Here is a 27,623-nt window from a genome sequence, read left to right as displayed (position 1 = left end):
TCCAGATGGCCCTCAATTTGTGTCCACATTCAGGTCAGAAGTGTGCTTTAAATGAATCAAATCTGGCCTGCTCTCAAGGGCTGTTGAACTGCTGTTGAAGATGGCACCCCAAGCAAATGCCAGCACACTCCATGAGAACCTGCATGCTCGTTCAGTAGTGTCCATGACAGAAACAAGAGTTTGCAAGACACGTCTTGAAAGCTACTCAAAACAACTGGAAACAAGAAGCCTGAAGAACCTCTGTGAAAAAACACAACCAATCAGATGGCTCCACTGGTTACACTGGAGGGAGTATTGATGGCCGTCTAGCCACGTTTGGCGGTCGGCACTTTTTTATGGTCACATTTCTGCCATTTCTTCCTTTATGAAAACACCAAATTCAATTTTGTCTGGAGTACACAGACACCTTAATACAATTTGTATTTAAATTGCCCCGATGAGAACACCTCTCAACAGATTAGTCGACACTGATTCTTCCATTTTGCTCTAAATGAAAACAATATACTTTTCTGATCACACTGGATTAACTTAATTGGACAACCAACGCCACGTGCCTCCAACTGTACCTGCGTGTTGCTGGACTTGCAGCATATTGAGACCGCCTGCCCAAGCATACGCCCCGATGATCAGCTACAGCTTGTGTAAGTGAAGATATACATGTAGAACCACAGGAGGCAGCGTGTGATAGGCTAAGGGTCGTATCCCTGTAAACGCACACAGCCACAGCCTCATAAATTCTCATCAGTGTCTCCATTAAACATTTTCCCTTGTTATCACTATGGCAACGCTGGCCCAGCGTGCGCCCGCGGGGAGAGGCGTGTGTGCCTGTGTAACCCCAGGGGTTACTTAGGGGGTAACTTGGCACAGACGCCAACACCCCATACCTCTCCTCCAGACTCACTCCTACTTTAGGGACGAGGGGGAGATTGTGAAGTGGCAGGCGGCCAGGAGGGCTAGATCTGTTCCACGGCGATCTCACTTGACAGGCACTGGCTGTGTCTGGACTGGAGGCAAGCACTCTGATTTCTCTCTTTAATTACTGCAAATCGGAGGAGCCACTGCCCATGCTAATGAAGCCACACCAATCAGCTGGGGGAGAGTCAGGGGCCTGGCGCTGCAAAACAATCCTCTGCAGGAACAGAGCTGACACTCTGCCTGGCCAGCGCCTCCCTGCATGTCTCGCTGTCTGTCTGTCTCACAGCTCCAGCAGATTTATAAGAGTAGTCTGCCCCCGAGCCAAACCAAGCAGCGCTGCTCGTCGAAAGAAACCTCTGTGAATCCCTAATGAGGCTGCTGCCACAGCTGTAGTACGGTATCAGCCGCCTGTTTGCCGCTCACATCTCCCATCGCTTCAAACCACAACCTCTGACAAACAATACAAAGTACGGCTGATCAGAAATTCTGAAGGCAGAATTAATTATGATTTATGTCAAGATTTTGATGGCTCTGTAACATAATAATACATTGACGGCTCATTATTGTAAATGCATATAATCAATCTAGCCTATTTTCACCCACAAACATAATTACACTGTATGGCTTTTTGTGAGGCTGTGATGATTTCTTTTTTTCCTCCTTCTTCAAAGTGAATAATGTAATGAATGATGACTGACATGTGATTGCATGTGTTCATGGACCTGGATTGCCAAGATCCTTTTGCCTTTTGTGGTTTCCAACAATGAAATGTAATTCCTTCTATTAGTTCTTGATGTCGATGAAGCTTTGCAAAATGACACATTTTGTGTTCTTCTTTCACAGAATTATACAGATAAAGTCCCAAAGTGGGAGACGTTTAGTTTGAAGAGTCAGTTGTCCCAAGTTTTACTCAACACTGTTTGACATACTGTTGTCGTGTATGTTTTTAAGCCGCAGACATGTACCCTGGTTCAAAGAATGATTTAGGCTTGGTGTACTTGTAGCAGCTTCTGTTTATGCGCAGGTAATCCTATTTTTATACAGATATCCACCTGCACCCCGTTGGGTGTTCGCTGCATCTGTGCATTTGCCGCAAACACCTGACATGACGAACATGTTTGTGAATGTAAATAGGCACGTTGGCAACCATGCACACACGGACATGACTGTGATATGTAAAGCAAAAATCCCATCACAGCAGGATGCTTCTCCAGTTCACAGCACACGATCAGATGTCTGATCTTTGCCACTGCTTTTTACCTTCACATGTACACCGCATTTGCAATGATTGCATCATATCTTAGGATGAAAGACAACATATATTGCAGCAAACACATTAAAGAAATGTCTTCAGTTCATGGCTAAAGGGCCTAATTAGTCTCAGTTATTGACGGATATTAGACAAAATTAAATAGCAGGTGCAGATCCAGGTAGAAAAATAATTATAGTTTCAATTTCTGCAAGTTTATGCCATAGTTTTGATTTAAATTCAATATAATGTTGCTCTCCAGAGAAAACCTTGTATCAAAATTTGGTTATTCTTAATTCAAAGATTAAGAGAAAATGACCCTTCTACTAAAGCTAAATGAGCCATTTAAAGGTTCAGTGTGTAGGATGTAGGGGGATATAGTGGCAGAAATAGAATATAACATAGAATATAACTGTTTTCTTTCATTTATAATCACCTGAAAAAAATATTTGTTGTGTTTTCATCACCTTATAATGAGACATTTACATGTACGTAGAGAGTGGGTCATCATCCATGGAGATCACCATGTTGCATTGCCATGTTTCTACAGTGGCCCAGAACAGACAAACCAAAAACTGGCTCTGCATAGGACCAATCATACTTTCTGCGTCGGCCACTGTAGTTAGCAGCCCCTCTGTGACGAAAGTGTCAAAAGACAACTGATTTTTTAACATGAAACTGCTTTATTCAGTGTTTATTTTGGAGAGAAAGAGACCTCTGGGGTTATTTTGGCTCCTGGTAAAAACCTTCTGACATCTGGATCTTAAGTTATCAGAGAAAAAAGACCATACATTAGCAGGTGCTGAGCTAGCAGCCTGTCTCCAACATGCTGAACAGTGTCGGAGAATCACTGATTTGTAACGTGAAAGTGCTTTGTTCACTGTTCTTACCTGTTTAAATCACTGGGTTTGTTTTGGAGAGGAGGAGGCCCCATGTGGATAATTCGGCTCAAGTAAAAACCTCCTGAACAATGAATACTGAAGGAATTCTCACCTGAAGAAGTTTCCGCTGGTTGCGATCTACAATCATGACTGCAAGATGCCACCAAATCCCTTATAAATCTTACACACTGTTCATTTAAAAGCAATTGACTATTAATAAAATGTCAAACTGCTTAAAAAGGGCTATTTTTCTTAGCAAAACATTGACATTTTGGAGGTTCATTGCATGTCTGAAGTGAAATAAGTTCATGACAACATAAATGTATAAACTTACTTACAATTTTAATGTATGTATTTGGCCATGTCTAAGTATTGCCAGGCCATTACAGCATGGTGCTTTCTAGCAGTGAACACAACCAGTAGATGTTGCAGAGCAGAGTGGTTTCATTTCATGCTTTATCACCACGGACGGAAGATATTCATACACCCTCCCAAGTCAAGGTCATCATATAAAAGACCATAACAGCTCATCAAGCAATTTAGTTGACCTTGCCATGCAGAAAGTAACCAGCAGTTACAGCAGGATTCACAATTACAGTCAATTAAAGTCAATAAAAGATGATATGACAGTTGATTACATTTAATTTACTGAGAGCAAAGTGGTTTCCATATTGTGCGCTCACTGAGCAATAATTAATCTGCCTCACATCAACCACAAACTTAAAAAGTGGTGTTTACTAAAAAGACAGCTATGACTCATTTATACATCAACATAAACATATGACTACAGTGAGCTTGATTCTAAAATGTGTTGTTTTATTGAATAAAACACTTCTCAACAAAGATAATGATTGTTTAGTGCTTATGATTATTACCTTATAACCTGCACTCTGTCACTGTTATATCATATTTGGAAATAAATTGTTGGTTTTAGCAGCAAATCCTCTCTATTGAACTATAAACAACTCAAAACTACTTAAAATATTGCTGCATTCCTAACAAGTAAACCCTACTCCAGACAAATACTTCTGCCCTAATTTTGTTGTGATGTTAAAAAGATTACTATGGGCCACCGGTTAGCCTGGAGCAACTGCTTTTCCTGCTGCTGTCAGTGCTAAGGTGCCAGATGCGCTAGGCAAGTAGCCGCATGATAAATGGCAGAAGGTGAGAGCTCTGTGGCCGGGACCGGGAGCACCCTGCCCCTGCATCCCGCTGCCAGTCCCTCGGCATGCAGATTGTCAGGCCAAATGGCAGCCACATCCCCCTTCAACGCTGACATTTAAAACCTCTGCCATGCTATCCAGCTGTGGACACCGCAGGTCCCCCCCACCTCCCCCCAGGCCCCCAGCCTTCAACCCCACTGCTGCTGCCAGTCGACAAATTACCATAAACAGCCTTTTGTTCAAACAAGTGTGGCATTGTTTACAAGTTACCTCACGCTTTAATAAGGAGGCCGATCAATTGTGGGCAAAGCAGGTGTTTTGTATGAGTCAGAGACTTCTCAAGAGTCAGACCCCAGAACCACACATGGGATCATCATCCCAGCCATCAGTTAGCTGGTAGCTAAATTTGGACTGTCAGAGTTTGAGTTAACGTTAGCAGCTCTGTCCTCCTCTTTATTGGATCTGAAGTTCAGCCTACACACCACCAACCCTGGCCAAACCTGTACGCTGAGACAGTGTTATGTTTGCCAAAAACAGCTGTAACTAATCCAAGCCTTTTCTCTTGTAGCATTAAAAGTGAAAACAGAGGCTACTGTTTGAAAATGCAAATGATAAAGCATTGATCTCACCTCTGTCCTGCTTGTCCAAGTTCATAAGTGGCTAAGTAGGATTATGTTAAAATGACAGTCGAACAGCATTGTTCTTGCAATACCAGCAATATTGCTGTTTCTATGATATCTGTGTCTTTTACATGGATCATATGGTGAGGATGCTACAGGACATGGAGCTTTAGCCTCGGTCTGTCAGCATGATATGTAGCCATTAAGTGCATATTTATGAGCCTTTTACAGGATTCTTATTTTAAAACGAGTCAGTTTGAAACATTAAAAGCTCAGTCAGAGACAGCAGATGTGTGCAGAATGAATCCCTATTCCCGAATTCGTATTTCTTGATATAAGGGAATCCACTGAGGCTCATAATTAATTGTAACCTACTTAAATAAGTATGGTAAATTTGGACACTAATAACAGCAGTGGGCTGGAGGAACGTTGACTACTACCATTGCGACAGCAGCAAGTGGTAGCTGACGTTAGCCTATATTAGCTTAGCATACAATATTATATTGGCCTCAAGACAATAAGCAACAAACAATCTTGCAAGAGCCAGAAAACACAAATTTTGCTAGATATTTGACATCTATGTGCCTAAAAGATGATTCCTTTTTATCCTGTATTAATGTTATTGAATTTGTTGCTCCTAAGAAATGCCCAAAGGCGTGCCTCTGCTCATTTGAGAGGACTGCAGTTTGGCCTTTTAGGCTGATGTCCGGGGCAATGGTAAGCAACATCCATCACTGCTGCTGACATCTGTCTACATGTTAGTTTCTAGGTCACAGAAACTTGGAATGCACTGTGGTATAGTTTAATATAGTGAGTATGGATATTCACTAGGTATTATAGTGCATTGTGAAAAATAATAAGTGCCCTCCAATGTATTCAATAAATTTGGACACTATGGAAAAAGTGTCTGACCATGCAATAGCGCCCTGAAACACGAATAGAGATTAATTTCAGACACAGTAGTATTTTTTTAAGCAACTCACAAAGCTAATGTTAGCTTAGTTAGCCAGCTGGCTGCAACTGAAAGAAAAATCTGTCAGTGACAGCTGTCATTTCAGTCTGCAAGAACGAAGGTCACTGGCTAGAAAGAAGAAGCCTACTTTTATCTTCCTTTGTCTGAATTCAAGGGACATTGTTTCAAAAAATGTACTAAGAATTTCCAGTGGTAAATATGCCATTGTTATCATTGTAAACTGCTTGTGCCATGACAGAATGTAAAGATACGACATGACAGGCGTAGCAACAGTAGTCAAGATAGGAAGACAATTGTTTGCCTACACAGGTATGCAAAAGAACAAACACTAAAAATACCCTCTAAAGAGATTAAACAGGGACTAATTAAATGGTCTATTATAGCATGATTGTGTGCATGTTTGGACAGAAACAATTTTTTGATGAGAACAACTAAGACAAGAGGTCAGACCCCTGAATAAAGGTTCATGTCAGGGACCTCACTGATGTATTTTCAGCCATTTTATAGACTTTATTTCCATGTGGTATAATTCTTACAGCTGCAGTCAGCTCCAGTCTACCAAGTACAAGAATGTAACAGCAGCACAGAAATCATAAGCTGTCCTACACCAGGGAGAGTTGAGTTCAGTGATCACCACATAGGGAATTTACTGAGGCAAAGATGGAGGGGAAGCAGCAGGGTGTCCAGTCAGCCTCTGGCTCAAGTCGTGAGTGTCATTATTTCTTCTTAAAATATGCCGAGCAGGTCAACCTGCACCCACAAGGATGTCACTGGAGCTATTAAGTCGAGAGTTGTGGGAGTAACAGTTAAATTTTGTTGCATTTGTTCAGTGCACCCCAAAACCTAAAATTGGTGTGAGAATAATCAAAATGAATGAATTAAATGAGTCATCTCCAACAGCTCCAGAGTCCTATGTACAGTATTTAACTGAAGGAATATTAGCTAACACTTTTATGTCAAACACTGTGTATGTGTTATATTAAACAGGCTTAAACCACAGGGACGTGGTTTAATCCTGCCCTGGACGTCAGGATTAATCAGCGTTACTTTAACTGTGAATTTTTTCTAACTTTTCTAATTGTCCAACAGCAGATGGCGTGAAATGGTGAAACCACGGCACAACAACTTTGACTAACACAAAAACAGCAGATTATTCCTCAATCAAAACCATCAACAGTAAACCTCAGGTTCTGGTTTAAGCACTTAAAAATCAGCGTTCTAGGGCCTCTGTCTCTACAACCACCATTTTCTACTGACATTTAACAAACATGAAGGCAGAAATCCACAGTAGAAGAGGCAATTTAAAATTCCTCCACTGACGGTAGCTTCAGCTGTCCAAAATGCAAAGCAGCTACAGAGGACATGTTGCATTTTGAGAACAGATCACAACTCCAGCTGCAAAAACAAATCTCTTGCTGCAACTATGATTTTACTGAAAGTATTGCTCTCTTGACCTACACTAAATAAAGACAGAGCTACCAAACGTCTCTTCATTTACTATTCTGACTTATTGCTCTGAAAGCTTATTGGACAGTATCCCGGCATGCAACTGGGAAATCACTGGGTGAAGACACAGAGGCAAACTACTTTAGTACCTCAAAAAAGAACTCAACTTATTTTGGTGTCCCTACTGTATGTAAACTAATGGAAGGAACTGTGTGAAACTAATTTCAATGCCTACCAAAGTTTCCACAGTTATTTTGGTTGTTCCACTGCCATTTCTGCTTCTTCGAATAGTGCAAAGACCTCACACTGATACTCTGTTAACTGGTGATAGCTACTAGGAAAAACAAGAATGCTCTCCACTTCCTGTTTTGGTTGCACAATGGCTTCCTTTGCCACAAATTGAGCCTTCATTTTCCTGGGAGATTTTACCAGATGGCAGATAGAATTGCTTCGTGAAGATGAGGATTATAGAGAACCAGTTTAAACGCTGATGGTGTTATTATTCTATTGCCAACATTTGCAACCAACATTGATTTCATAATGATAAGTTAAAGCAAAAAAAAACGTTGACAAAATTAGAAAACAATAGTAGCAGCACGTACAGCCTAATCTTCTGAATTCACAAATTTGTAGCTCATAAGGTGCCTCTACGTTTAAGAACTGGATTTGTATAGCCTAATACAGTCCTTAGTTTTGGTTGATGAGCAACTTGTTTCCAATGTAAACAAATCGTATAGACGCCAGCGTCAACACACCAGGGGTTGCTGCAGAAAGTCGTTCAATTCGTTTTGATAATTTGGATAATTGATCAAGGGCACAGTCACACATAAGAAAATGCAGGCAAGTGGCCATCGATTGCCGAGTTGATATTTGTGCTGCTAGCTTGCTAGCTAATGTTAGCTAGCTTGCTGATAAATACTATGAAATAGGGATGGGCGTTTTAAGTAACTTCCATATTCAAGTACACACATTAAATTACTACTGAGTACTCAAATACTCACAAAAAAAATCTAATGTAAGAACAGGAGTGAAAATTGGCCAACAATAGAAAATAAGTGCAATCTGAAAATCATTTATTGAACAACCAGGCTACAATTAGCCTATTAAACCCTAAACGGAGAATTAACACGAAAAAGTTCAGCAAACTCACTGATGTTCATGTTACACAGGTCAAACTTAGCAAGGAAGGACCATCTCTTGAACCGCTCTCCTCCTCGTCAGTTCACCGCCCACCAGGTAGTACAAGCTAACACAGCAGCAGCGGCTAACGTCCCACACTGAGCTGTTTAACGGCCTCAACAAACTCACACCAACACCGACACAGCTTGTCTCTGTCATTTAAATTGTTAATAACCGCTAAGTAATGTTACCGTTTGATGCTAGCAGTAACCTGTCGCTGTGTGTGTGCATTTACCCATTTTAAATAGTAAAAAAGAATAAAAAAGTCAGGTGCTATGTGGGAGGGACGGCGGTGAGTATTATATACGCTGAATGAATACTGATGCCCGAAGAAGTATTCATGCCCATCCCTACAGTGAAATATAATTGATTGTTACATCTTCCGTTTTCTTGTGTTCCATGTCTGTCTCTTGACACACTGTGAGCCAGACAGCATCTCTCATGTGGGGCAGTTTGTATTTTCATGGCCAGTATCATATAATATCGGCTGGACAGAGGCAGCAACAATCAGTGTCTCCTCCACACATACTTCTTTGCCTTTGGTCGAGGCTGAGACTTTGCAAAAAGTGAAAGTTTACAAAAGTTGAATTTCACGTGATTTGAAGATGCCATCGGAAGCAAACGTTTTCGTCGCCCCTTCGCTCGTATTGAATGGAAGTGAATGGGAGGTTGATATTTGCAAATGTTAATTTTGCTCATGTGTGACAGAACTCTAATCGTTTTAGTCATTTTTCAAGGTAAAATGCCAAACGTTCTCTAAATCCAGCTTCTAAAATGTGAGGATTTAATGTTTTTCTTCATATATAGTAAACTGAATATCTTTTGGTTTGGGCCTATTGGCTGAATAAAAAGAAAAAAAAGAAGTCAATCCCAAAAAAAAGATTGTCATCAGTAATGAGAGTAATTGTTAGTGGCAACACAACTCTATACAAAAAGAAACCAGGCCTGAAACCCCAAGACCTCGTAGCTTCGAAAAAACTGTGCTAATCACTGAACTACTGCACAACCCTGAGTAGAAAATCACTGCCTGTAAAATAATAAATGTTTGAAAGCAGTGAACATCACAGAGTGATGATTTATAACAGTGTAAGAGTTTTCATCAGTGGATTTTGCTTTAATTTTATCTAAACCTCCTTAACTTCTCCAAGGCCACCTTGGCCTTGAGCTTGTTTTTTCCAAAAAGAGATGAGTACACCAGAAAAAAAAGTGCCTTATTTAATTCTTTACAAAAGGCGGAGGAATTGCCCTTCAACAAGCTGAGTAAAAATACCACTGTCAACTATACACAGTACCCGTACTTCTCTTTAACAAAGGCAGCAGAACATAAAAGCAGCAAAAGGTAGGAGAGTAAACACTTTACATTCTGACACTCATTAAAAACAGACAAGTTCACCCTTACCCGGGGGAAAGCACACGTCATGATATATAGAGAGGCAAATACCAAACTGCATGGCATGGTATCAAAGGCATTTCTGCAGTCCAAAGGTCAGGTGATGGTAAAAGGTTGCTGAGAAACGGAGCTGCTGGACGGTCTTTCATCAGTGGGAGGCAGCTGGAGTCTCCAAAGAGGCAGTGTTACTCAGGGCTGCAGGCACAGTGGGGCTGCTCCAATATGACATTTCACATCCAGATCTGCCACAGTAATGGCATTTTAGCCACTTTTAAAACAGCCAGATTGGCCTTCCTGCACTGTTGAAATTTTTATAGGCCGCAATTTTTTCATTGTTTGGGTTTATTACAGTGTCTGAGGGAGATTGGATTGGTTGTCAATGTGGAAAAGACGATTGAGGGCCGATGTGAAATTGATTGCCTGATAAAAATACACATACAGTACACGTATACGCACTATACAGCACAAGGATGGGTCGAGAATATACCCTGCGGTGCAACCAAGAAACTCTCATTTCCTCTGAGGAGCCAAATTCACACTTAAATAAGAATAAGAGATCTCAGAAATTAACATAAAAATGCATTTTTCTCATCTTATGATTTGGAAAAAAAAAACACAGCTTGAAAAAGCAGCATGGGGAAATATGTTTTGAAGTAAAGCATATACCCATGCTGTTGCAAGATCAATTTGTACAACTCTTATCACAGTTATTTATTTATTTCAGCCTGTGTATCTGTCTCTTCTGTGGTAGGAAATGGTCAGTGCGTTTTCCCTTTGAAGTCCCCACTGAAATGATTTGTCCCATTCGCTCGGAGGAATTGCATTTGCTGATGGTTGCACATGGTATTTGCTGTTAAGTGCTATATGCTACAATATTCAGGCTTTGTTAGATTAAAGGAAAGAAAACTGCACTGACAACCATGGGCATAATATGAAAAAAAAAGTGGAAATAAATATTCATGTGAAAAAGTGGTCCACCAAAACAAAATGCAAATTCAATGTGATCATCACTGAACCAGAAGTTACTGGATCCTATTGAGTGCATCACGGGTGACTTTACAAATGTAGATTACAGTGCTACCATGCCATGTTGAGCAGGTGTATTATTTACAATGTTCACCATCTGAGTTTAGCTCTGCTAATTAACGCAAAGTGCAGCTGAATATGATAGGAATAAACAATAGTTTTGCAAGTTTTTGTTTATAAACCAAAAAACTGACTTCATGGTGACTAGATTAAGAGTTTGGCAATCACCAAAGCTGCTATGCAACCCAATCACCAGAATAAATACTGGCATTGTAAGTTTCCTTGTCAATGCTGTGATTAATGTGCAGTGGGGTGGTCAGTCAATATGAATGTTTACTTTTTGGATTTAACTTTTACTGCCAAAAACAAGTAAAAAAAAAAGAGATCATTAATTTAATTACTATACTTGAAAAACAATCCTTAATGATGATGGTTTAATAATTTTATTTTAATCTGTACCTATTTTTGGGGCCCCTGTCAGTGAGGGGCCCTTGGAATTGTCCTAACTTTTCTCCCCTATACGGCACCACTGATGTGTAGTTATGATTATGCACAAAAACCATTTGGTTATGGGGAGAGAAACATCCTGTTTTGGCTTAAAATACTCACTTTTGGTGGCAGAGTCACTGTGGGAAAAGCAGCAATGTCTCATTAAAACTCAATCCCTGTTGAAAATGCCACAATGTCTCGCTAGAAAATGTTCACTTTTAGTGGCACAAACCCTGCTGTAAACATAACAATATCTCATTAATAAATGCCTGCATTTGGTGGCTCAATCCCACAACGATGTCTTGCTAAAAACAACCTTTTCATTGTTTGTTAGTCTCAAACTGTTTTTTTGTAGTGCCCTGCAGCTTGGCAGCTGCCTCCCCTAGGTGTCACACCTTCCACCATCTGCTCCGCCTCCTGATGACAAAGTCAGCTCATACATGTAATCCGAACTCCGTCACTTCAGAAACATTCATATGATGTACTTATGATACATATGAAATCTACAAATGTAACTGTGGTTTGCAAAAATGTACAATGCCATCATTATCATCTGGTGACTGAGCTCTGTACCAAAATTTGTGCCAATCCATCCATCCTGTAAATGCTGAGATATTTCAGTCTGGACCAAAGTTGTGGACTGATAGACTGACATTGCCATCCATCCCTAGAAACATGCTGCTAGCATGGCTACAAAAATAAATACTAGAGTTTAGTCCATGTCCATGTCCACTGCAGGACGTAACAGAAAGAAAAACCAATGCTATTCAAATCAACTGAACCAAGGTCTTAAACATAAATACAAACTCATTTTTATAGAAAAATAGTAGCTCATATAAAGATGTAAACATTCTTATTGTACTCTGCGCTGTTGTTACGATGACACTCAAAATCTGATGCACCATAGTATATTTTTTTCTTTTGAGAAAGCCTTTCAGAACATTTTCAAACAGATGTGCTCCTGCATTAATTGTGGCACAGGATATTAGAAGAAAGCCTTCAGATCCATTGTGAGGGGCCATCATTACATGTGACCTTTCTCCATGATGAGTTCTGCCTCTGTGCCTCTGCAGTTAGTTCTTTCATTAGAAATACAACGTGAGCTTTCGACCATCACGAGATGACGGCGTTCTCCAACAGACTGACACATGACAGGGTTAGAAACGAATGTTTATTCCACCTACATCCACTTCCTTTATGCAGCTAGATTAGCAATCAGATGGAAATCAGGTGACTTACAGTCAGACACATCGTGCAAAATCAAGAAAAACGCACACTTAAGCCCTATAAATACCTGCATGCATTGAAGACGGACACGGTAGCCACAGAGACATTAATACTGTACACATTTACTGTACATGCATACACACAAACAACACACACACATGCAGAGTGCAGAGACTCCCTGCCTGCCATATACGATTTACATTTAGCAGTTGAATAATCAGTTGACATGCAGCTCAGGGAATTCTGTGCTTAATGAGAGCCTCTTCACATAAGCAGTTTGCCGGAGTTATCTGGAACATGAGGCTGCTGTCAAAATGTCAATGAATCTCAATTTAACTACCAACTTAATCACACAGGGACCATCTCACACAGGCTGGATGTGGAGATACAGTATGTGCGTCCATATCGCAGTGTATTTGGAAATATTGGCGTGAAGAAAATGGAAATCTGGGAATACATTTGGTTCTTTGCAGATGTGCAGTTTAAAATGTTTTACAGGTCATTAGGCATTGTAACTGTTTAAAGCAGTTTCTAATTAAGCAGGTTTATTGGGCAATGTTGTATTTCTCAGCTTCTGTCTGGGTGGAGTTTGTCACCTCAGCTGTCAGAACTACATGTCGAACATTTTTATATTTAATCCAGAGCGAAAGATATCAGTGTGAATCTTTAGTAGCAGATCATTAGGACCTTGATTAGGGCAGTATTAGCAGAGACATATTTAACTTCAGAAAATATTTTCAGAGATTAGACACAAGCATTAAGTAAGATTTAAAGGTCATTAATTTAAATACTAATACTAACCATAGAAAATGCTTGCATAAAACATCTGACCAGCATGCCCCTCCTCTTCAAAAATGTATTTCTGAGCCTCCTTTTTATTCACTCTCCACGTTTCCCACTGGTACCAGCCGTGCTGTTTGTATGGCTGCCAGCAAAAGCAACCCTTTTGCTGAGTGCCTGTTTGCTGTCTCCAGCATGGGGAGGGGGGTTGACTCACCAAACCCCCCCCCCCCCCCTGCATGGAAGAGGATACGAAAAGGTGTCGAGAGATGCACAGTCACAGAGCTTTGTGCCAATCAGAAATGAAACAATGCTAATTGAGAAACCGACATGTGGTGTGATCTGCCAGGTCTTATTTACACACACACACACACACACAAGAAGAAAAAAAATTAAAAAGTATGTAGACTGTGGTATAATGTTTTGCCTTTACATGACTGATAAGACCCAATCGGGAAACAAACTTTTGCCCCTCCTTTCTTTTCAAAAAGTCTATGATGTCACTTGTCCAGAGTAAAGGCAACTCCAGAGTATTAAGCCAGGGTCAGCAGCGTATTTAAATGTCTCCATTTTAGGGGTTCCAAAATGCCAGAGCTGGGTGGACGCTAGGCGTAAATGTCGCAATAGTTATGCATTTTAAAATGAAAATGTAGTAGCAAGGATGTCCCAGTCAGATTTCAATCATCAGTATTGGGGCAATAAGGACTTTCTGTTTAAAGCTGATCGGGATTGTCTTTATTGAGCTATATAGAGCGCGATCTGATCTTTTGTTTTACCTCAGTTGTCACACAGGCATTTTTGCTGGCAAATTTTTATGCACAGCAACTCAGTGAATGCAGCTGTAATCAACAACCCCACAGCAAAACACCAAACGCCATAAATGAAGGCAAAATGCAGTTTTATTTATGTTATTTACTGAAGGTATGAACACACAGCTAAGTGTGAGCGTTTCTTGCATTTTGCTGTCGTCTCTTGTGCATGGTGTTTCACTGTGGGCAGAGAGACAGACAGCAGTAGAGAGCTCAGGACAACCACACTCACAACGCCACTGCAAGCGCAACATAATCCCCGTGAGCAAAAGGCCAATAAGAGTAATTTATTAATGTAGCCTAATCCATGCCAAAGATGTAGAGATGACAAAAACACTCAACGGAATACAATTTGCTCAGGTAGGCTAACAAAAGCTGCACTGAAGAAAAAACTGTGGAGAATAGGCGACTGTCTCAAAGGGACACAGACATTCTCTCGAAACATCGACAAGGCCAAAAACATTAAGGAGAGGATTTTGTATTTTATACTTTGCTATTTTGTGAAAAATAAAAATAATATAACACATAAAGGAACAGCTTGAACACATGGATTTTTTCCCTTGATGCATTGCAGAGCTACTCTTTGTCATGCATTTACATTACATTGATTTTAATAACTCTCGAGTACTTGTGTACACTGTACAGCTGTATATAGGAAAATACAAGTATCAGATTGGGACTCGGTATTGGCTGATTCCTTAATATTAAATGACTCAGAGTGGGATCGGGGCAAAAACATTTGATCTGGACATCCCTATGTGTTAGTGTGTACATAGCTTTAGAGTACTGATGTCTAATAATAGCATAAACACGATGTATGTATTTATATGTATGGTTTAAATGCAGTTTGAAAACAGACGGTGGAGCCAGTTGCTGCTAAAGCCGCACAGAAGCTACATCAACCATGAATTTCTTTCCACGTCACTTCTCCCCCCCCCTCCTCACCGATTTTCACACATGTACAGGACTCACAAATTGCTGTGAGAGGACCTCCATTTGCCTTTCGGGTTTCCACGAGAGTGCACCTCCCACTTGGGAAACAACTGTTAATAAGAACGATACCCAGAATACCAGAATATGCATTGCCCCACACATACATACATTATTTTAAAAAAACAAAGTAGTCATTTTTCTGTTGTTTTTTCTTCTCTTCAGGAAGCTGACTTCCCTGCGATCTATAATGGAGTAGATATTGCTCGGCCTATTGATTGATGTCTCCTTCCCCTCACTTTGACATTTGCTTATCCTCGTCCGCATCTACCGCTATTGACGTTCGCTCTATCTGGACATCTTCCTAAGCTGTTTTGTCATTTGTCACCTCTTAAATAAAAACGGAGGAGGGGGGGGGAAGTTGTCAGTGATAAGACTTAATGATACCAACCACACTGATGGTTTTATACAAGCTTGTGGAAAGAATACTGTCTGTGGAGAGAACAGCACTGATGCTTTGCTTAATTTCCTGCTCTACACCTCTTATGGATCCACTGAGCAATTTTACCCAGCATATTTCTATTTTTGCATCTAATAAGCGGGCTAAAGAAGACCCATTCTGTCACCTTCAGCATGTATTCACTCACAACTGTGGTCAATTTACTGCAAATTTACTGAAAGCTGGCTTTTGGTTTAACACCTTTTAAACTAATGTATTTGAAGAGCCCACTCCACAGGCTCTCCTGTCAAAAGCTACTATTTTCCCCGACTTACCCTCAACTCTCCACTTCTTGGATACAAACTGGTGAGATCACACACATCCACATTAGAGTGCTTGCTAATAAAACGCCCTCTGAGTGGGTTTTCAGGGTTTATACTTTGCCAACTCTTTATTTGTAGTACAGTAAATGCCGCGCTTTTCTTGACATGCATTTCTACAAACACAGCCTGGCGTAGATTTTCTCCCCATGAGGTGGAAGACAGATTCTTCCTTTCCTCCCTCCCTCTCTTCCATCCATCCCTCCCTCACCCTGGCTCCTGCAGAGAGGCTATTATTGCAGCTAATTATCTACAAATAGGCCCAATATGACAAACACAGCCCTGTACCAGTGCTGGCTAAGCGCAGGAATCAGTCTGAGTGGGAATAAAAGAATGAAAAGGAGGCGAGGAGAGGCAGACAAAGAACAGGACAAAAGTCACAGTGAAGGAAAAAAAAAGAATGTGAATCAGAGATAATTGAGAAGAACATGATAAAGACACAATGTGGAATAAGATGAGAGAAAATGTGGTGCTAAAAAAGATATAAGTGGGAGGCAGATGGGCGAAGAAAGGCAGTGACACCAAAAGGGAGACAGCATAGAAGGGACTAACACTGGAAAATGATCTCGTCTATACAGTGTGTGACGGTTGTTGCCAATGGCAACTGTCCTGCGATGCACAGGCCACATCCATTTAGCTCCCAGCATGCCTCATGATCAGGGCAGCTCAGGGGTCTAAGGCTGTCTGTCTCATTTCCATAGAGAAACTCATTTACCAGGCGAGCATGGAGGGCTATGACGCATCAATGGGTGCTTGATTAGATCCTTACCGCTGATACATATGAATATTTATCAGTGTTCAATGAATACACATTTACTCCTCTTTCATCTGGATCATCCTGAGTGTCCTCCTGCTCTCCTCTTAATTCACCACAATGAATATGTCACAGGAACATCAGGGCTCCCGACAAAGTGACAGCACTCAAGATAATCTGGTTATTGTGGCTCTGCTGTGATGATCAATGCTTACTTTAAGTTTCACAAAACGCGTGAGGCTTTTGTCTTGTTGTGTTTTATTTTGCCATGGTGACAACAGCTCTTAGAAAACCTAAAGGAAATGAACACGGGGGATGGTAATCAAAGCAGCATACTTAAAAGGATGTGTGTTTGGAATTCATTGCTGCTGCAGATTAGTGTTTGGCTGCACAACTGAAGCTGCAGGTGTGATCTGGATGCCAAGACAAGTTGGAATCACAGAGTTATTCCTGTACCATGAGTCCAAACACAGAAAACGCACACAATCACAAGCACACCCACTCTTCTGTTTCTTTCTCTACACACAGAGCTGAACAATGGATATTTTTAGTGAGTGTAACTTACATCACTAACTCCGGCCTCCACTATCTTCAGGCCTGTCTCCTTCTCCAGCTGCTGCTTCTGTTGGACTGCACGGGAGACAAAAGCAGAGGAGGTGTTGAGTATGAGCAGTGGATGACAAAGTAGCAGATTTTTCAGTTCCTGAGGCAAAACAAGTGGTCAGTGAAACTGAGAATGATGAAATGGATGTAACAGCATGAGTCAGATGTCAAACTGGTCATAGAAAATGACCTGCCCACACACACACACACACACACACACACATTCACAGAAAATCTTCATCAAGCAGAGAAAACATTCTTCAGGGTAAGACGGCAGGCAGTTCTCCAGCTAACAGGAGTCTGTGGTGGCACTTGGAGAAATAATATGTTTTGTGGTTAGAAGGGTTATAATAGGTAAAGGTCTCTGTGCCTCTGCAAAGCTGTACTTAGGCACAGTGGTGCTTTGAGCTAAATGTTATTGCCAACACGTTAACATGGTCATAATGACAATGCTAAACATGTGTTTAGGATGGATTTATGGTTGACACAAAGGCTTAACAACTGTGGGTTTGATTTACTGTTCATATAGGGGGTGGCTGAGGAGATAGAGCGTCTCTTAATCGGAAGATTGGTGGTCCAATCCCCATGTTGAAGAATCCTTGGGCAAGATACTGAACCTCAAATGGCTCCCAATGGTTGTGAAAATGCTATGTGAATATGTTCAAAGTGAGTAGCAGGTGGCACCTTGTAAGGTAGCCTCGGCCACCAGTGTGTGAATGTGACTCTGTAGTGTGAAAGGGTTTTGAGTGGTCGGCATACTAGAAATGCGCTATACAAGCCCAAGTCGATTCACCATAGTTCAGGGATCACCAAGGTTATTGAAATTCATCCTGAGGGAAACACTGATCCACATTTTATAGCAATGCCTCCAATAGCTGCTGAGACATTTCACACAAAACCTCATAGTGTTGCTCGAGGAAAAGTCAGGAGATCATGGAAATCATTGGGTTTCATCCTCAGGAAACCATGAATGTCAGTGCAAAATGTCACAGCAATATATCTAATAGTTGTTGAGATTTTCAGTCTGGGCCATAGAGTGTGAAAAAATAATGGACATAGCCACCGTCGGTTCATGGACTCCTGTTTTGAAGACTCGAGTTTGGCATTTGGCAGTCACCATCTTAGATTTTTGAAGCCAGAATTGACCATATTTGGACGAGAAGGTGGAGCTGTGGATAATCGAAGGGCGGATGTGACCAGTTAGCTGAAGCGATGCCTAACAGACAGTCTGTCACTCAAAGCTGCCGTTCCCTTAATTATGTGCAACTTTACGTCTATATAATATTTAAACAGGTGAGTTATATAAAAATTAACCCCTCCCATACAGTTGTCATAAATAGGAAAATGAGCTAAAGAGACCAAAACTGTTTTTTGTACCAGGGTGTGAATATGTTTATTTCTGCTGTAAAGTGGGGCATTTTACAATACATTCTCGCTCCGTCCTCATCACATATCATGGCTTGGTTGTGGCCTTTTCACATCAACATATGATGTGCAAAGTAGCCTGGGTGCGTCTATTGTTGACATTCTGGGATGCTGTGTCAACATCAGCCTGTTACACGCATTGCGTCTTTTCAAAATACACTTCGGTTTTCACAGAAATGTACAGTTTGCATCAGAGTCCTGCACTGGGTCGGGTACCCGCAAAAACAGCTGATTTGCGGGTGGTTTTTAAAAAAAAAAATTTTCCCGGGTTCGGATCTGGGTGGAAAAAATAACATGCGGGTCGGATCGCGGGTTTTAGATAAACACATCAGTCATTAGTTCGGTAAACTACAGATAACTATCTTGGTCATTATTTACTCTCTGAGGATCGCCTCCACTATTTCGCAACGGTCATTGGTTCAGCTGTTCACAGGCGTTTCCCCATCTAATAACACAATTTGTGACTGGATGACAGAATCAACATGGCTGCCACCGTCTAACAAGCGCCGCTTCCAAAACAGTAAATAATTATTTAGGTATTTGAGAAATAAGTGGATAAAACGAACAACTATCACTTATATAATGTTTCTAAAGTGTTTCCCTGATGGATTACTTCTCTCCTCGATGGATTCTAAAAACACGTGACGGCTCGTAACTGCTGAACGTCGCTCTGGACAGAAAGTAAGTCTATTATTACACATGTAAAGTTCCTTTACATAAATTAAAAGTTTAAAAGCATTAAACGTAACAAACGAGTGCTTTTACACTTGTATGGGAGAAGAACACAGAGGGTTGATGATGGAGCTGAAGTCAGGTTTTTATTGTGAGAGCTGCTTCATTCAGGTCGTTGTTTACTTACTGGCACCGTAACTGTGGCGATATGCTGTTCAATATTCAGCCAATATGACCCAAAATGATTACTTTAAATCTGGGTTACGGGTTGGGCTGCGGGTCGTGTTTCAATGGGTTGGACCGGGTTGCGGTACTAATTGGCCTGATGTGCGGGTTTGCGGTTCAGGTGCGGGTTTGTATGTCCCCGGGTCGGGTCGGGGCGGATCTTGAAAACTGGACCCGTGCAGGACTCTGGGTTGCATACAAGTCTCTTTCAAAATAAAAGCACTACATCTGTACAACACTGCGAATTGTTTTTTTCCTTCAACAACAAATGCACATGATTGGATTTAGGCAACAAAAGCACATGGTTAGGTTTAGAAAAAAATAACAGGGTTTGGCTTTCACGTGCATACGGGAAACATAGGCCTCCCAGGTGAAAGTTGGTGATTGTTGTTGAAAAAGGTCTCTATGACTCGAGGTCGGTCTTACAGCCTTTGCGGGTACTTTATTGAAGACACAGCTTACAACTTCACATACTGCAACAATGAGACAGCACCGTGGAACAGTTTACCAAACATCCATCCACCATCCACCACTGCTCCCACACGCCTTATCTGGACTTTTCTCCATGATGCCATCAAGTGCCATTGCACAGTGATGGAGCTTGACTCGTGCCAACATGAAAGGACAGTTTTTTTGTCAGTGTCTAACACTTAGTTCCCTGCCCAAGCGCTGGTATTCGAGAACTTCAGAATGAGACCGGGTTGCATTTAAACATAGGTGTCTATGTGGATTGACTCCCTTGTGGAGCCAGCCTCACGTGGCCATTAGAGGAACTGCAGTTTTTGCCACTTGTGTGTCTGAACCAAAGTGGTGGACAGACAGATATTTTCATCCACAGAGCTATGGTTAAAATATAAAATGCAAACAAAAGTCAATCAATAAAAATCTGTTATCCTCACACATGTTGAGTCAGACCTACTGAAAACTAGCAGAAAGCAGATGAAGTGCTTGTAGATTCACAGCACACAATAACTTGAGCTCCTGCCTTTGTTCTTGCAGTAATTAATACACCACCCGAGCTTGATCCTCAGATCTATTGATCTAATCAAATATGGCACGCTATTTCCAAAGCTTTGTTCACAAAGGATATTCTTATGCAAATCAAACCAAAGTGAGGCAATGTTAAATATCCATCGTTCAAGATCACACATTTCACCGACTTTTTTCCTGTGCTTAACACCCCTTCCTCACTTTGATGGAGACATTTATATTGAAAAACAAAATCAAAGGGGCCTTAATAGATTATGCCAAATTATAGAGTGCAACGAAAAAAAATGGAGCATAATTTTAATTGAGTTTGTTAGCATGTGAATGTGATTGGTAATGGGGAAAAGGAAAAAAGTGAGAGTTAAAGAGAGGAAGAGAAAGAGAGCAGGTCCTTTAAATCCCATTTCCCCAGATGAAGGCTATGCAAATGACCCTGAAGAGCTGAACCCCACCTCACACTCCAAATTCGGCAAGGGCCTGTTTAATTAGTATTTTAATCTATCCCAATGATTCCACTCAGTCCACAATGTATGCAGCATTCCATCTAATTAAGCACGCTACTTTTAGGATAATCATCCATCTCCCTCACTCTTCCTCTCTCCCCTTTTCTCTTTCTGGTTATTAAGGATCCTGCAAACATTGATCATCCTATCATCTCATCAACATGGCAGCAAAGGGGACATCTTATATTTTAGGTGTCAGCCAAAGGTTTCTGAAGGATGGCTAAAAGGAGAATAAAGAAGGCGGCGAGAGAGCTGGAAAGGTCAAATATACATTCAAAGTCTAAATTAGAGTGCCACATAAAAGAAGTAGACAGACGAAGAAAAAAAAAAGAAAAAGAAAATCGTCTGCCCTTGGTGAGAGGAGAAAAGTCTTCAACTGACATGTCTCAACTAATTTTCATTTCATGTTACCACCCCTGTATTTAGTCACAGCCATATTGCCTTTCCGTAGATAGCTACAGTACCTGCACGGTTCTGGTGCTATTTAGGAGGGGGGTAATGAGCGAGGTAATTGGGCCCAGCTGGGTGAGGGCGTAGGTGGTGGGGGGAGGTGAAGCCGCTAAAAGGTCACACAACGTTTTGGTCCTAATGAGGACCCCTCCAGGGTCGCAACACATCATGAGTCAAACTATGAAAGATTAGCCTGGAATCAACACACATGCACGTCAAAGTGGCTGCAGCTCAGGTTTTGACTGACAAGCTGACATTAACCGTCTTATGGTGAAACCAAAGAAGCCTGAAGGTCAGTATTTACTTGTGAATCAAAGCTGAGCACTCTCCAATCAACCTGTGGGAAAGGACGGTCCCACAACAGCCACTTTAAATGTAAATACAATGTACTTGCTGGGCTCATTAGCCGCTAACTGGATGGATTTCGGCTGCAGTGAGAATCCAGCCAATGGATTGCTTGTTCTGTCACTGTACAGATAACAGCCTACAGCATCTCTTTTTGGTCACCCCTTATATTAACCTCCCACTGGAGCTCACTCTCTTTCTCTTTTTCTCACAGACACTCGCACAGATTTTGTAAGCTTCAAATTAGCCACCAAATACTCCTGACAGACTGTGGAAAAGAGATGTCAGGTCTCATTTCAGAGAGGCTCCTCCAGCCATTTTAATAGGCATTGTCTGAGTCTATCTAGTCTGATCTCTAATATCGAGATCTGATCCCTGCTGCTCATTTAATCTTTTCGGTTTCCGAGTCATATTGAGCCATATCATCTGATGTTCAGCAGGCAACAAAAGAACAGTAAAGCCAAAAGGCTTTTTCATGTGTGTTAAAATGTGCTCCATTTTCATGTGCTTTCAATTGAAACTATAGACACGTGCTACAGTTTTATTAGAGAAATTAAAATAGAGTATTGCCTGATGACCTGGGGCCATTTAATACAAATTCAGTAAGTGTGGGTGATTACTATTTTGTGTATAAATGTCTTAAGCTGGTGTCACTTGTGTACAATACAATTGGAACTTGCCCGTGTTCAATTAAAAACAACATAATTAAAAGGACTTCTATTTGTAAAATACTGGTAATCACTCTGTAAGACAAGGCAGCTGTTGAAATTCCAGAATAAACTATTAAAGTTACAGTCCTTAAGATTTTCATGAAATAAAAACCCATCTTTGATACTATTTATGGTCTTCATTTTTTCAGCAGAGGCCATTAAATAAATTTACATCCTATAATTACCTCTCTATAGAGTTGTTTTTATTGTTAGTGGCAGAGTCCGCCATTAACATACTGGATTCAGATTGCCTACCTACACACAAGGGATCCACAGGAAACAATGCAGCAGTATGTAATCCAGTGTTTCTGTTTTTAATTTAATCTCATTGATACCAGCCTCACTGTTTACTGTTAACTCTCATTACACAATGTCAGAGCTGTTTTAAGTTACTGCCACTGCAAACTGAACATTTCCTACTGCTGCTCCTTTGTACTGAACTAAGACTTGGTGAAATTGTGAAACAGGAAAATCAATATCTTTGTCAGAGAGGTTAGCATTGACCACGATCACTCATAAAAATTGTGTCTACAAAACAAGACATCGGCCATTTTGTGCATGTTTTGTCGGCAGATCATTTTCAATCTTTTCGAGTGAGTAATAGAACAAGAAGGAGCAGACAGGGTGAGCTGTTAGAAGAGTTCACCACAAACTTCTCAGCACAGTAACAACCTCTACTGTGGCCTGTTGCTGTCATGTGGAAAACTACCTGCACTTTTGTTCACCATGAAATCAGCTAACTTCTTTATTAACATAACATGAGTTTGTTTGGCTGCACTATAAACAAATACACCACTTGCTCCTCTGTTTTTCTGACGAAGTAGCTGCTCAAGGAGTGTCTTCTTTAAACAACCACAGTTACTGTTATCACCAGTATCATCAGGTGTCTCCAAACCAACAAGGACTGAAATCATAATGGTTACAACCAGTGGTTCCCAACTGGTCCAGTCACGGAGTCCATATTTCTCCTTAGTCATCACTTCATGGTCCACACAGTTCAACATGTTCAGCATCATACTTGTGATTGGCCATGTCGTCAAGGTAGTTTGCTATCTTTGTCAAGTAGCTGTCCATTAGTCCTTCTCGCTACAGCAGGAAACGGCACCTCAAAGTAAAAGCTCAGTATTGAACATTCATCGTACTTAAAAATATAGTGACATATTTGCAAGTCACTTGCGGTTCAGAATGTTGGGAACCACTGGTTACAACTTTATAGGCATTAGGGTGTCAGTGGTTAACCGTTATTGATTAATCGCTGAAATATTTTTGACTAGTTACACACCCATCGGGTCAGGTGGGAGCTAACTAGCGGCACCGCTTATTTGGCGGCTGTGGAAACATAAGACCAGCCCTCTGGTCTCTCCCCAGGGAACCCCAGTGAGTAAGAGGCTTAATTTAATTTCTTTGTACATGTGACAATGACAAATAAACGACATTCTATTCTAAATATTAAGCCGCACACCCCCTTTAGCCATTAGCTCTGTTAGCATTGTTAGCGCCATCAGCAGTGCCGCCATGGCTAGTGGTGCTAACATAGTTAACAATTCTAAAATGAAGCTGCTTACGCACCAAGGTTACCTGGGGAGCGACCGGAGGGTTGGCCCAGTGTTTCCACACCCGCTGAATGAGCAGCACTGATAGCTAGTGCCCACCTAACTCTGGGTGTGTTTTGCAGAGGTTAACGTTAGCTAACCCATAAAGACCTTTGTGGGCCAGAAATGATGATTTTGAAGGATTACTTTGGTATGATTTTATAGATTGTGTTTTAGGAAAATCCTGTGTAGTATATTTTATAAATAAGATGATTATAGTAGCCCCATTTACATGCAGCGATGCTCTATATATAGTACATTTATAACCAACACGTAAAATACTTCTCAATGATTTCAGCTGGAACTGTGACTGCTGCCAAAGAGCATTTTTCTTTTTCAAAATTACACTTGTGTTATCAAATATTAGAAGTGCATAGAGTGCCTCTGTTAAGCACCAGCAAATCCAGCCAGGTGAAAAGGGGAGCTGAAGAATACTTCAAAAACTCATCAAGAACTTGTTGAAGTGGAAGAAGAGGAAAAGGCCATTTCAATCATCAATCTAAAGAATGATTCAAAACATTGCTGCCTTTCCTTGACACACACGCACTAATGACTGAAAATCCTAAAAAAGAAAAAAAACACAAGCGCACATTTAAACTTGATTTTATGTGACCTTTAAATTGCTCTGTAGCATATGCGCTCAACACAAATTATCTTGTGGCGAGATATAATTTGATTAAAATGTTGCTTTTCTCCGCCATATGCTGCAAACTGAAGCAATTGTGCACTCCTCATCATAGATTCTAATAGCAATTCAGAAATGATTATCATGAAGTCATCAGAGCTTAAAGTCATGAATATATATATTCATTTTTCTGATATACGACAGGGTTGTTATTGTTAGAAGCAATATAAATTCAGCATGGGGAGACAAATCACCAACTGTAGGCTGTAAGTATTTTGTATTTCAACACGGCACAGCAGCCAGCGCTGTCACATGATCGTAATGTTGCCTCTTTGGCCAAATGGGGGTATATAGTTGACAAAATGCATATTTCACCACCCTCTGATTGATCTGTTAATATTGAATAACATCCACATCCATTCCATCTATCTCCCCCCTCCCTTTCCTGCTCCTCAGGTCGTCTATTCACCACTTCCATCTCTCCATCCGTCACTCCAACCAAACAAAATGAAAGTGTTTATTGCGGAGGAGGGCTGACGCTCACGCCTCTCCACAGCCGTTAGCCTTATCAGCAGGCAATCGCTCCGATATTAAAGCTGCCATTCCGCCCATCACTTTCCCCTTGCACATATGATGGCTGTCTCTACCTATCAGAGTGGAGAGAGGAGGAGGAGGAGGAGAAGGGGGGAGGGAAGAAGAGGAAAAGAGAGGGAGATGCACCTGATCCCCCTGACAGATAAGATGCACGGCAACCCATTTTTCAGTCAAAATCCTGGGCGGGAAACAAAAACAATAATATCCCTTTCATACTTCGGAGTATGAAGAACCACGGCGCTGACTTCCGAGCAGCACCATATTCATTACATGTATGATATATAACACGTATATGACCCCTTTACATCTGACTTCCGCACGCTGATACTTATCAAAATGTAAATCAGTTCACGGATATTGTTGTCACTTTTATAAGGCTTATTTGTTCATCTACCTTTTTTTTTTTCATTTCCAGTATATACAGAGGATATTCTACAGGAGACATGAACAGGTTAATATAAAATGACTTTCACATGAGCTGTTGTTTTTTTATGGTAAGGATAAACATCCTGTAAATAACTTAATATATAGTACTATCTAAGCGCAAGCACACACACCCACTCTCTTCTCTGTCTCTTCCTGTTCATGTGTATCAATTGTTATTCTGCTCCTTGGCTTATATAAATCAAGACACCAAATCAAAGGAGCTGCACCTCTGAGAGAACCTACAAATAAAACAGAGGGACAAGGTGGAGCTGAGCCGGAGGAGAATAAAAGTGTGCAAAGGTAAAAACAGGATACTTTAAAATTTGGCGCCTCCATCCATTGGAATCATTAAGTGCTAATATCTAATCATGTTACAATTAAGCCATCAAGTACGAGTCAACAATATTAAATCAAAGGAGGTGCATAAGGGTGGAGATGCTTTTAATTGACATATTGTTTTTTTATTTATGGATAACTTCTAATACAGACACTAGAAATGCCTTTTGATACTGCTTAAAATGCTAGATTGGGTTTTGGCAAGTGCACAAGTCTATGCACCGAACGATACTAGTGATTTTTTAATAAACTTTAAAGTAGTTTCTAGGGCTGCCCGCTAAAAGTCAACACATTTGAATAATCAGTTGGAGACCCCTCAGGTGACTGAGACTGCAGCAGTGGTTTTTTGTTTGTTTGTCTGTCTTGTTTCGGTTTGGTTTTTCACCGTCAGTGTGAAGTGTACCTTTAGGGATGTCTTGGTCCCAAGATTTTGCTGCAGAGTGTGTGCTCTTCACTTTGCTGATGCTCTTCGTTACAGGCAGCTGCGCACATGGAGGCAGCTGCCCAGAAGAATGGAGACTTTGCCTGATCAGACTCCGAAATAATGGTATCTTCTAGCTTCTGCTTATAAGTGACGAATTTACAGCTCGGCAGCAAATGTTGTTGCACACTCACGCTCCATCGTTAGCGCAGTTAGCTTGTTAACTATTTTTCGTGAATGTTACTGTCACACTGAATGTCCCACCGAACTCCATTCAAACTTTCAAACTAAATACCCCTTTTCCACCAAAATTAGCGTGTGTACACAGGTTTGTTTTAACATGTTGACAGTAGACCAGGGCTGCGTACACAGCTTTGTGGCCGACAAGCATGCCTTTCTGTGTGCGGGTGTGTTTTTTGTTTCGTTTGTTTTTGTTTTGGTGTATCACAAAAAACAGGTTAGTAAACAGTAAAAAGCAGCATGGAGGCCTGTGAAAACTTTATGGTGGTTACTTCTTTTTATATACCTCGTATCTATTTAGACTCTTTTTCAATCTTTGTGACGACTAATTTGGATCAATGTTTGAACGCTGCTTGGGAGGAGATGGATGGTATTTTGTGGTGGCGTGTCATTGCATCTGGACCAAAATTGGCACGTTCACCTAGGTGTTGTGTTTCCATCAATACCGATCAAAGCATGAGCCGACAAATACCCGTGACTACTGTGGAGACATTTGACCTAGCTGGGAATGCTGATTGTAACCTTTACCATTACATTAAAAATCCAGATGTTGGCAGGTGTTAGTGGGTTTGTTTGTGCAGTGGAAAAGGGATTAAACTCTATATGGAAATAAAGGAACGAATAGTTGAATATTTGTTGTGAACAGCCAAATCTGATTTGACTGGCATAATTCAGTTGGGTATTTACACACAGATAGAATGGCTATTTTCCACAATTCTTCTTCATAGCTTAAAAACAGTAGCCTATGTAGCAGGTTTTGCTGCACAGCCACTGGCAACGACTGTTTTAGAGCAGCAAAGAAGAATTTATTTTAAGAAG

At 40.9% G+C, this 27,623-nt stretch overlaps 1 protein-coding gene across 1 annotated transcript in view; it reads right to left on the bottom strand.

Moving 5' to 3' along the window:
- ptprn2 (protein tyrosine phosphatase receptor type N2) overlaps window positions 1–27,623 on the bottom strand; it is a 176,059-nt gene that overhangs the window by 48,345 nt on the left and 100,091 nt on the right. The window contains exon 11 of the mRNA XM_033638751.2: window positions 17,216–17,280. Coding sequence (XP_033494642.2) covers window positions 17,216–17,280 — 65 coding nt within the window. The remainder of the gene's footprint in view (window positions 1–17,215; window positions 17,281–27,623) is intronic.

This window comes from Epinephelus lanceolatus, chromosome 20 (genome assembly GCF_041903045.1).
Source record: "Epinephelus lanceolatus isolate andai-2023 chromosome 20, ASM4190304v1, whole genome shotgun sequence".
In the NCBI taxonomy this organism is placed as follows: domain Eukaryota; kingdom Metazoa; phylum Chordata; class Actinopteri; order Perciformes; family Serranidae; genus Epinephelus; species Epinephelus lanceolatus.
This window is presented reverse-complemented; position numbering and strand designations above follow the sequence as displayed.